Raw genomic sequence first — 10,231 nt, 5'->3', positions numbered from 1 at the left:
CCCTTGTAAGCACCCCGCTCACGTCGACAGCCTCCAGGGTTGCTCCGGCAGCTGACCCCGCTGCCCTTTGCCCCGCGGCCCTCCCGAGGCAGCCCCGTGTTAGCCCGACCGGCTTCGAAGCCCGGGCAGGTTGCGGACCCTCCCCCCTGCCCACCTGTCAGCGCCTCGGCCGGAGCTCCTGCCGCGTGCAAGCAGCAAGGCGAGGTTGCACTGAGGCCTGGCCATGCCACGGACAGCCGGGCCTCACCCTTCCGCTCTCTCGCCGTCCGGAGGCCCCTGGTCCACACCTGGGTACCCTGGGTCCTGACTCAGGTGGACTGGGTCACCCCAGCTCATCAGGGAAGGTAGTGCCGGCGCCCGCGGAGTGCCTGGTTCCCGTGCTCGTCCTGGCAGGTTCCCCACGCACTCCTTCGCTCAGTGTCCCGCGGCCGGGCCCGCGGATTCAGAATGGGGCCTGGCGTTCTGAGACATAGCCCCAATCCTGGTGGTGGGGGGAGGTGGTCAGGACCTTTTCATGTCTTTAGGCCTTGAGTCTCGGCTCTTGTCCCAGTCAACGCCAACGGGAGAGGAAGGAGGAGCAAAGTGGGGTCCACAGACTTCCAAGCAAGGTGAGCTGGCCAACGTTCCTCCCACCTGTCAGAGGGCAGCTGGGTGAGAAGCCAAGGGCCTGAGGGGACAGGGCTACAAGGGGAGTTTGTGCTGGGCCTGGTGTCCCAGGCTGCGGACTGGAACTGGACATGAGGACTCCCCTACACCCTCCCAAGTCAAAGACACTCCAAAAAGGCAGTTTCTCGACTTTATTAGCCTGGAGCTCCTCCCCACCAGCCCCAGGGGCCGGTTGCTGGTCCCTGGGCACAGTGAGCAGGGCTGAGGTCAGATGGGTTCGGCCCCTCGCCATGGCAGCTTGGTTGGGACAGCCGGGCCAAGGGAACAACAGGTGCAAAAGTCCAAATGCTGGCACTTCAGGTGTGGCCGGCGCCCAGCCAGGTGCAGTGGGTGGGTGGGGCACCATGCTTCTCTCCTGGCCACAGGTCGGCTGTGCAGCAGCGCCCTCTCCCAGCAGCCACTACGAACAGCTGGTGATTCTCGCCAGGAACTGTTGTGCCCACCACTCATCCAGGTCAATGGGCACGAAGTCTGTGGGCAGAGAATGCTGGACAGTGATGCTGCCTCCCAGGCTGGCCAGCATTTCTCCCCTGGAGCTAACCACAAGCCACTCACCCGGGCTCTGAGTGCGGCAGGCGCTGGGAAGAAGAGGTTGCTGCACAAGAGTCCCCTCCCTCATCCCCTGGGGTGGGAACCTGGCAGGGCCTGGGTCAGGATCAGAGGGACTGGGGGGTTTCTCCTGGGGGGACAGGGTTGGGGGGCTCACTCTGCAGCCGGGGATTGGGGGTCCTCTCCACGTACTGCACAGGCCTTGGCCTGCCCTCACCGGCTGGGCCACCATCCAGCTGCTGCTGCACCTGCTGCCAGGCTGTGGGAGGAGGGTAGTCGGGCTGAGCCAGGTCCCAGGCACCCCATCGCCCACCCAGGGCCTGATGGTCACCCTGGACTCCAGCCCCACACAGGGCTGGTCACAGGACACAAGGGCAGAGTGCCAAGGAAAAGCACAGCCCTGCAGCGGCTGGGGGTCAGCTTGAAGTGGGGCCATCCCAGGTCCATGTTACTGCACCCAGCAGCCTGAGCCGCACCCTCTGGCCCTGCTCGCTACCTTCGGACACAAAGCGGACATTCTCCTCGTGGGCCAGTGTGTAGGTCTCCTGGGTCCCCTCGAGGGATGGGGACGTGGAGGGGGCCCGCCGGCCATTCACACGATTGAACACAAGCCTTGGCCCTGGACTGCAGGGAGGGAGGAGACGGACATGGTTGGTGCCCGTCCCAGGCCCGGTGCTGCCTGGCAGAACTCAGGAGCAGCCCCGGGCCAGCCCACTGTCCCCAGACCCGGCCAGCCTAAGCACTTCCTGAACCCCAGAGAGCAGCCACCTGCAGCAGCCAGTGGCCCAGGCCTCTCTCTTGCAGGCCCCAAGTCATCGGCAGCTCAGCTTACACCTGCAGCCCTCTGCCCTGAGGGAAGTGAGTGACTGTAGGGTGGGGGCCTCAGTCTTGGTGTCCCAAACCCCTGGTCGGGCCCCACTCCGTGCCCCTCCAAGGGTCTTGCAGGTGCCCGTGCTGCCACCTGCATCCCATCAGCAGCCCAGATTCTGACCTGAGCCACGACCTGGTCCGTGACCATGTCTCTGCCCCAAACCCCCACTCTGGGTGCGGTTCTAGGCCACATTCTCGCCCCACAGAAGCGCCTCCATCTCCATGATGTTTCCCTCTGTGGACGGATGGACCTGGACGGGAACGAGGGGCTTCTGCCCTCTCCCTGGCTGCCCCCAGGTCCCATGGGATGAGCACTGGGTGCCGGGATAGGCAGTCCCTGAGTGGGGAGAGTGACTATAACCCTCACTCACTCCCCACCAGCCCGAGACAAGGGGCGATGCCAAATGAGATGGCTCCCGCAGTGCTGCACGCAACATCTAGCAGGTCCCTGGGCCCGTCCAGGCCAGCAGGGCCTAGGGCAGGGATGGGCGGCCCCAGCTAGCCAAGCCCTGAGCACACAAAGCCCGGCACAGGGCTGTGGAGGGAATGGGGCCGCACCTACAGCCGGAGGTGGGAGCCGGGAGTCCTGGGCTGCGCCTGCTCCGCCAGGCACTCGCGGTCCCGGCCGGCCTGCTTGCCTTCCTGGGCTCAGGTGCCCCAGCGCCGCTCTCGGTTCCTCCTCAGCTGAGAGGGGCACTAAAATAAAGAGGAGCGTCTTGAGGGGCGCAGGGTCCCGCCGGCTCCGGGGCTGGCAGGGTCTGGTGGCCGCAGAGGATCTTAAAACGTGCAGGTGGTGGAGATGGGACAGGGGCAGGGGCACCGACACCTCCCAGGCCTGCCCGCTGCCTGAGTTTCTGCACAAACCACAGGGAATAAAGTTTGTCCACTTGGAAAGCTCTCTTGCCTGCAACCCACTCCCATCTTGGAAAGCCAAAAACTCCAAGAAAGCTTGGCGGTTGGATTATCAATGTCTAAGGAGAGAAGAACATTGCCAGGGGCTGTGAATCGCAGGGCGGAGGTGGAGGCCCTCGGGCTGAGATGGGCCCCGGGAGGCAGGCACCACCCCAGGGGTTCTGGTTACGTAAGGCTGCGGCTCTCTGGGGGAAAGGGCACCCACCCAGCGTGCACCTGTGGACCACTGCCAACCTCTCCCACTTCCAGGGACACTGCTCCGGGCAAACTTCAGCCCAGGGAGCTGAAAGCTGTGGAGTGTATCCTTTCATCTCCCCTCCACAGTTCACCATTTTTTCAGCCCATGAAGCTGGGCTTGGGAGAGAATCCACCTGAGCACATCACATGCTGAGTGGGGGCAACGCTAGGATGTCATCGAAAATCCAACAACAGAGTCCACGGCCCTGACCTAGTACAGCCCCCAAGCCAACCCCCCAGCCTGCCCTCACTGGGCCTCAGACCCCCCCGTCTCTCGCAGGCTGCCCCATCTCACCCTGTGGGGCTCATCCCATTGTCCCTTCCTGTGGCAGTCCCCATGCCCTCCATCTGCCCTGGGGTCGGGTGACCACATGGCCCCATCTTATCTCCTCAATGACTTATATCACCTTAGTTTATCTTACTGCCTCCCAACCTGTCTCCCACCAGGAGAAAGAACTTTTCAAAGGTGTATCTGGGCAGGGCCTGGTGGCTTACGTCTGTAATCCTAGCACTTTGGGAGGCCGAGGAGGGCGGATCGCCTGAGGTCAGGAGTTCAAGACCAGCCTAGCCAACATGGTGAAACTCCATCTCTACTAAAAATACTAAAAATTAGCGAAGCATGGTAGCGGGCACCTGTAATATCAGCTACTCGGGAGGCTGGGGTTGCACTTGAAACTGGGAGGGGGAGGTTGCAGTGAGCCGAGATCACGCCACTGCACTCCAGCCTGGTGACAGAGCGAGACTCCGTCTCAAAAACAAACAAAGGTGTATCTGGCCTGTCACTGTCCTGGGCAGTGCCCAGACCCATACCTGGCAGGAACCAGAGCCAGCACACATCGTGGATGACAAGACTTGACCCTCCGGGTGCAGCAGAGGAGACGCGCAGGGACCCCGACACCCTCCTCCTGCGCCCAGTCAGTGAGGGATGAGGAGTATCGAAAAGCAGCAAGGAGAAAAAAGGGCAGGGCAGGGCAGGGCCAGGCACAGTGGCCCACGCCTATAACCCCAACGCTTCCACAGGCCAAGGCGGGAGGATTGCTCGAGCCCAGGAATTGAATACTAGCCTGGGCAACATAGTGAGACCCATCTGCATAAAATTTAACAATTCACCAGGTGTGGTGCTCGCCTATCGTCCCAGCTACTCAAGAAGTTGAGAGGTGGGAGGATCGCTTGCACCTGGGAGGTTGAGGCTGCAGTGAGCCATGACTGCACCACTGCACCCCCCGGTCTGGGTGACAGAACAAGACCTCGTCTCAGAAAGAAAAAAATAAGGCCGGGCGCGGTGGCTCAAGCCCGTAATCCCAGCACTTTGGGAGGCTGAGATGGGCGGATCACGAGGTCGGGAGATCGACAGCATCCTAACTAATATGGTGAAACCCCGTCTCCACTAAAAAAAAATACAAAAACTAGCCAGGCGAGGTGGCGGGCGCCTGTAGTCCCAGCTACTTGGGGGGCTGAGCCAGGAGAATGGCAGGAACCCGGGAGGCGGAGCTTGCAGTGAGCTGAGATCCGGCCACTGCACTCCAACCTGGGCGACAGAGCGAGACTCCGTCTCAAAAAAAAAAGAAAGAAAAAAATAAAATGAGGCAGGGAGATGGGTGGCAGCATGGGGTGGGGTGGTTCAGAGGGAAGGGGGTTGGTTGGCCAGGCACGGTGGCTCACACCTGTAATCCTAGCACTTTGGGAGGCCGAGATGGGCGCATCACTGGAGGTTGGGAGTTCGAGACCAGCCTGACCAACATGGAGAAAACATGGACTCTACTAAAAATACAAGATTAGCTGGGTGTGGTGGCACGTGCCTGTAATCCCAGCTACTCAGGAGGCTGAGGCAGGAGAATCGCTTGAACCTGGGAGGCGGAGGTTGCGGTGAGTGGAGATCCTGCCATTGCACTCCAGCCTGGACAACAAGAGCGAAACTCCATTTCAAAAAAAAAAAAAAGACAGAGGGAAGGTGGTTGCCCCAAGAAGGTGCAGGAGCAGGGTGGGGCCTTCATGCAGAGGTCCCACTGCTGCCAGAAGCTCCCAGCACTGGATCCTGGGGGTGGGGAGGTGGGTGACCCCAGGGAGCAGAGGGCAGCACACACCCTGCCCTGCCCAGGGCTCCTCCAGCCCTGCCGCACATGGGGTGAACTCCACTCGACTCCCACATGTCTCACTGGCTGACAGAGGACCTCAGATGGGGACTTTAAGAGAACAGGCCGGGCGCGGTGGCTCACACCTGTAATCCCAGCACTTTAGGGGGCTGAGGCGGGCAGATCACGAGGTCAGGAGATCGAGACCATCCTGGCCAACATGGTGAAATACAAAAATACAAATTAGCTGGGCATGGTGGCAGGCGCCTGTAGTCCCAACTACTCAGGAGGCTGAGGGAGGAGAATCGCTTGAACCCGGGAGGCAGAGGTTGCAGTGAGCTGAGATCGCACCAGAACACGCCAGCCTGGGCGACAGAGCGAGACTCCGACTCCAAAAAAAAAAGAGAGACAACAGCCAGTGGGCCTGGTGTTGCCCACTGGGACCCTTGAGGTTCCAAGGGGAGGCCACAGTGGCCGGACTGAGGCGCCTGTGGTCTTGGGAGGGCACTGGGTTAGGAAAGGCAGAAGCAAGGGGAGGAGGAGGCCCCACTGCCCCAGGGTGTCTGGGGTGAAGGCCGGAGGAGGGCAGAGGCCCTGCCCGACGGAAGCACACGCACGTCTCCCCCACTGAGCTCTGCAAGGGCAGAGCCGGGAGACCTTGAGGAGCAGCGCCCGGCGCTCTCCGCGAACGGTGGCCTGGGCCTGCTGCACGTCAGGGTTCCAGCCGCCGCCCAAGGCTGGAGGCCCCCGCGACCCAAGAGCGGGCCAGCTTTCTCCCCGCTGGGGGCCCGGGCCCGGCCAGGTGAGGCGGAAGCGCGAGGCGCAGGCCCGCGGGCGCGTAGTGGGCAGGACCCGCGCACCCCCCGCCGCCGGAGCGCTCGCAGCGCTCGCCCCGCCCGCAGCACGTGGCCGGACCTTACTAACATTTCCCCCAAGGTCACCCTCCGCGCCAGGCGGCCGGCGGGGGAGGGGAAGCCGGGCCGGGCCGGGGCCGCTCGCGTCTCACCTCGACAGGGGCCAAGGTCCCGGCGGCTGCGCGAAGGGCTGCGCCCGCGGGGGCTGCGAGGTCGGCGGCGCGGGCTGCCGGCATTTCAGGAGCTCGCCCAGCCGGCCCTCCACCTGCTGCTGCGTGGGACCTGCGGGCACCGGAGGGCGGTCAGCCGCCGCCGCGCCCCGCCCCGTCCCCGTCCCCGTTCCCCGGCCCGTGCGCACCTGTGCGGCGCTGCGCGACCAGCTTGCTGGGCCCCTTGGTGATGGTGTACATGGCGCGCCGCTTCCACACCACCGCCGGCCCCCGGCCAGATCCGGCCCCTGCGCCCGGGCTCGCACTTAACGGACGGCGGGCGCTGCGGGGAGGGGGCGGGCCCGTCACACGCCCCCGGCCCTTAAAGGGCCCGCACGGGCTCGGGCCAACCCCGGGACTCGCGGCGGAGGCAGCGCTCGGGCCCTTTGGGAAGCTGGCAGGCGGGGGCGGAGCCGGCAGCAACCCCGCCCCAGCCCCCGGCGGCGCGAGGCCAGGGCGGACGAAGCGCCCTGCGGCCCGGGAAGGCAGTTGCTGCCTGGAGGCTAGGTGAGTCCCGGGGCACCGGACTCAAGACTGCTGGCGGCAGGTCCCAAGGGCCCTGCGGGGTCAGCCGCGATGTGCCAGCAGGGTCCTGGGAGCCCCGGGGCCCACCTTTGACAGGCGTTGGAGGAGAACCTGTGCTGGGGGTCCCCGTGCTGAGGGGCCCTATGCCAGGGGATCCCTGTGCTGGGATCCCTGTGCTGGGATTCCTGTGCTGGGGAGATTCCTGTGCTGCGGGGCTCTGTACTGGGGGCCCTGTGCTGCAGGTGTCTGTGCAAGGGGGCTTTGCTGGGGGGTTCTACACGGGGACTCTGTTGGGCATCTGCTGGGGAGCTCTGTGTTGGGGGCTCTGTGCTTGGGGGACTCTGTGCTGGGGAGCTCTGTGCTGGGGGACTCTGCTGGGGGCGTCTGTGCTGGGGGACTCTGTGCTGGGGCGTCTGTGCTGGGGGCGTCTTTACTGGGCTGCTCTGAGTTGGGAGCTCTGTGCTGGGGGACTCTGTGCTGGGGGCGTCTGTACTGGGGGACTCTGCTGGGGGACTCTGCTTGGGAGCTCTGTGTTGGGGACTCTGTGCTGGGGAGCTCTGTGCTGGGGGACTCTGCTGGGGGCGTCTGTGCTGGGGGACTCTGTGCTGGGGCGTCTGTGCTGGGGGCGTCTTTACTGGGCTGCTCTGAGTTGGGAGCTCTGTGCTGGGGGACTCTGTGCTGGGGGCGTCTGTACTGGGGGACTCTGCTGGGGGACTCTGTGCTTGGGAGCTCTGTGTTGGGGACTCTGTGCTGGGGGCGTCTGTACTGGGGGGATCTGTGCTTGGGGGCTTTGTGCTGGGGGACTCTGTGCTGGGGGCGTCTGTACTGGGGGACTCTGCTGGGGGGCTCTGTGCTTGGGAGCTCTGTGTTGGGGACTCTGTGCTGGGGGCGTCTGTACTGGGGGGATCTGTGCTTGGGGGCTCTGTGCTGGGGGACTCTGTGCTGGGGCGTCTGTGCTGGGGGCGTCTTTACTGGGCTGCTCTGAGTTGGGGGCTCTGTGCTGGGGGAGTCTGTGCTGGGCTGCTCTGTGCTGGGGGCATCTTTACTGGGCTGCTCTGTGTTGGGAGCTCTGTGCTGGGGGAGTCTGTGCTGGGCTGCTTTGTGCAGAGGCTGTAGGCAAGGGTTTACCACTCATACTTGGGGAGCCTCAGCCAAGATGCCTGCAGAGGACTGAGCCAGTGTGAAGGGTCACCCTTGGCTTGGGTCTTGGGACTGGATCTAAGAAGAGGAAAAGGGGCTTATCCCCCGGACTTGGGTAGAGACATGATGCCCTGGGAGTCTCCCTTCCATCCCGGGAGTCAGAACCCTGGCTGCACTCTGCCCACGTCCTGGCCCCCACGCTGAGGTGCACCCAGAAGCGCGACATGTGCCTCTTCGGCCCTCGTGGCTCCTGTACCCGCCCCACAGATGCGAGAATGTGGCAGGCCAGGTCTCACTAACGCAGGCCTCCGTAACGTAACAATTATTTCAGTGCGGAGTGGTTAAATATTAAAAGCTAAGCTGTGCAGGAGCAGTGGCTTACACCTGTAATCCCAGCACTTTGGGAGGCCCAGGCAGGTGGATCACCTAAGGTCAGTAGTTCGAGACCAGCCTGGCCAATTTAGTGAAACCCCATCTCTACTAAAAAAAAAAAAAAAAACAATTAGCCGTGCATGGTTGTGGGCACCCATAATCCCAGCTACTCCAGAGGCTGAGGCAGGAGAATCACTTGAACCTGGGAGACAGAGGTTGCAGTGAGCCGAGATCATGCCACTGCACTCCAGCCTGGGCAAAAGAGTGAGACTCCATCTCAAAAAAAAAAAAAAAAAAAAAATGCCGGGTGTGGTGGCACGCACCTGTAGTTGCAGCTACTCCGGAGGCTGAAACAGGAGAATCACTTGAACCTGGGAGGCGGAGGTTAGAGTGAGCCAAGATCACATCTCTGCACTCCAGCCTGGGTGACAGAGCAAGACTCCGTCTCTAAAGAAAAAAAGCCAGCACCCTTCCTCAAAGGCTGAAATGTAACAAAAGCCCACCAAGAGTTGTGCCCAGTCCTCTCCTGGGCCTTGAAGCATGACAAGATAATGAAGGAATTCTTTTTTCTTTTTTTTTTTTTGAGATGGAGTCTCGCTCTGTCGCCCAGGCTGGAGTGCAGTGGTGCAATCTCAGCTCACTGCAAGCTTCCCCTCCCGGGTTCAGGCCATTCTCCTGCCTCAGCCTCCTGAGCAGCTGGGACTACAGGCGCCCGCCATCACGCCTGGCTAATTTTTTGTATTTTTAGTAGAGACAGGGTTTCACCTTGTTAGCCAGGATGGTCTCGATCTCCTGACCTCGTGATCCGCCCACCTCGGCCTCCCAAAGTGCTGGGATTACAGGCGTGAGCCACTGCGCGTGGCCAGGAATTCTTAATAGGACCCATTTAGGATTAAACAAGTTTATTGGGGGTCTGAAGAAACTCTCCAGGCCTCCACAGACAAGTTTATTGGGAGCCCGAAGGAACTCTCCAAACCTTCATGATTTAGCAGCAGACAAGATTAAGTCAGTTTACTGAGGTTCCAGAGGAAGGTCTTCAGAACTCAGACCTTAATTATAGACTAAAAGAAGTTAATCACTTGGCTGGGCGCGGTGGCTCACGCCTGCAATCCCAGCACTTTGGGAGGCCAAGGTGGGCGGATCACGAGGTCAGGAGATAGAGACCATCTTGGCTAACACGGTGAAACCCTGTCTGTACTAAAAATAGTGAGCCGAGATCACGCCGCTGCACTCCAGCCTGGGCGACAGGGCAAGACTCCGTCTCCAAAAAAAAAAAAAAAAAAAAGCTCATCACTTGTGTCTTTAGATGAATGCATACTTACACATAGACATACAGCTTGGAAGGTACATAACCTCTGGAAAACTTTGTAATTTGAGTTGGTCTGGCGGGAATTTCCAGGCCTTCTGCCTGTAACTGGTTGCAGAAATAAAAACCCTCTTCCTCCCCAGTTCCTCTGCATCTCGTTACTAGAGCACGAGAAACAGCAGCGTGACTCTCAGTTTGGTCCAGCAACAAGAGGAGACTCTGCCTATGCCAGTGTCAGGGCCTGAGGTGTCCAGTGGCCCCCACATTCTCCGAGGAGAGGTCAGGGATGCTGTGGCTGAAATCCGAGCTGTGGCGGGTGGGCGGCGGGGCCCAGAGTCTTTCTGTCTAAATCTCCAGGCGAGGAACATGCACTGCACGGAGGGGTGAGGGGAGGCTCTTGGTGGTGGGGGTGTCAGCCCGAGGAACCCACACCCCATGCACTGGCCCTGCTTCTCTTCTCTTCTGGGAGCTCCAGGCTTACTGGGAAGCCCTCAGGGCAGCTTCTGACCCAGATGGCCC

At 61.6% G+C, this 10,231-nt stretch overlaps 2 protein-coding genes and 1 long non-coding RNA gene across 3 annotated transcripts; 2 read left to right on the top strand and 1 right to left on the bottom strand.

The window, feature by feature from the left end:
• The first annotated feature begins 11 nt into the window (after window positions 1-11).
• On the top strand, window positions 12-1,139 carry LOC140711640 (uncharacterized). Its single transcript, XR_012092879.1, has 2 exons — window positions 12-344; window positions 525-1,139. It is a non-coding gene; the product is annotated as an uncharacterized lncRNA (long non-coding RNA).
• Window positions 783-6,775, bottom strand: MCRIP2 (MAPK regulated corepressor interacting protein 2). Its single transcript, XM_007980512.3, has 5 exons — window positions 6,519-6,775; window positions 6,313-6,442; window positions 1,712-1,839; window positions 1,373-1,474; window positions 783-1,137 (listed from the first exon to the last, which is right to left on the bottom strand). Exons 1-5 carry the CDS (start codon window positions 6,568-6,570, stop codon window positions 1,067-1,069), a joined length of 483 nt encoding a protein of 160 aa, XP_007978703.1. The 5' UTR covers window positions 6,571-6,775; the 3' UTR covers window positions 783-1,066.
• Window positions 6,569-7,998, top strand: LOC119621154 (uncharacterized). Its single transcript, XM_073015692.1, has 2 exons — window positions 6,569-6,788; window positions 6,882-7,998. The coding sequence occupies exons 1-2, from the start codon at window positions 6,569-6,571 to the stop codon at window positions 7,877-7,879; spliced, it is 1,218 nt and encodes a 405-aa protein (XP_072871793.1). The 3' UTR covers window positions 7,880-7,998.
• The last annotated feature ends 2,233 nt before the right edge of the window (window positions 7,999-10,231 follow it).

This window comes from Chlorocebus sabaeus, chromosome 5, assembly GCF_047675955.1.
Source record: "Chlorocebus sabaeus isolate Y175 chromosome 5, mChlSab1.0.hap1, whole genome shotgun sequence".
Classification (NCBI taxonomy): Eukaryota; Metazoa; Chordata; class Mammalia; order Primates; family Cercopithecidae; genus Chlorocebus; species Chlorocebus sabaeus.
The sequence above is the reverse complement of the archived record's forward strand: the minus strand, read 5'-3'. Positions and strand labels throughout refer to the sequence as shown.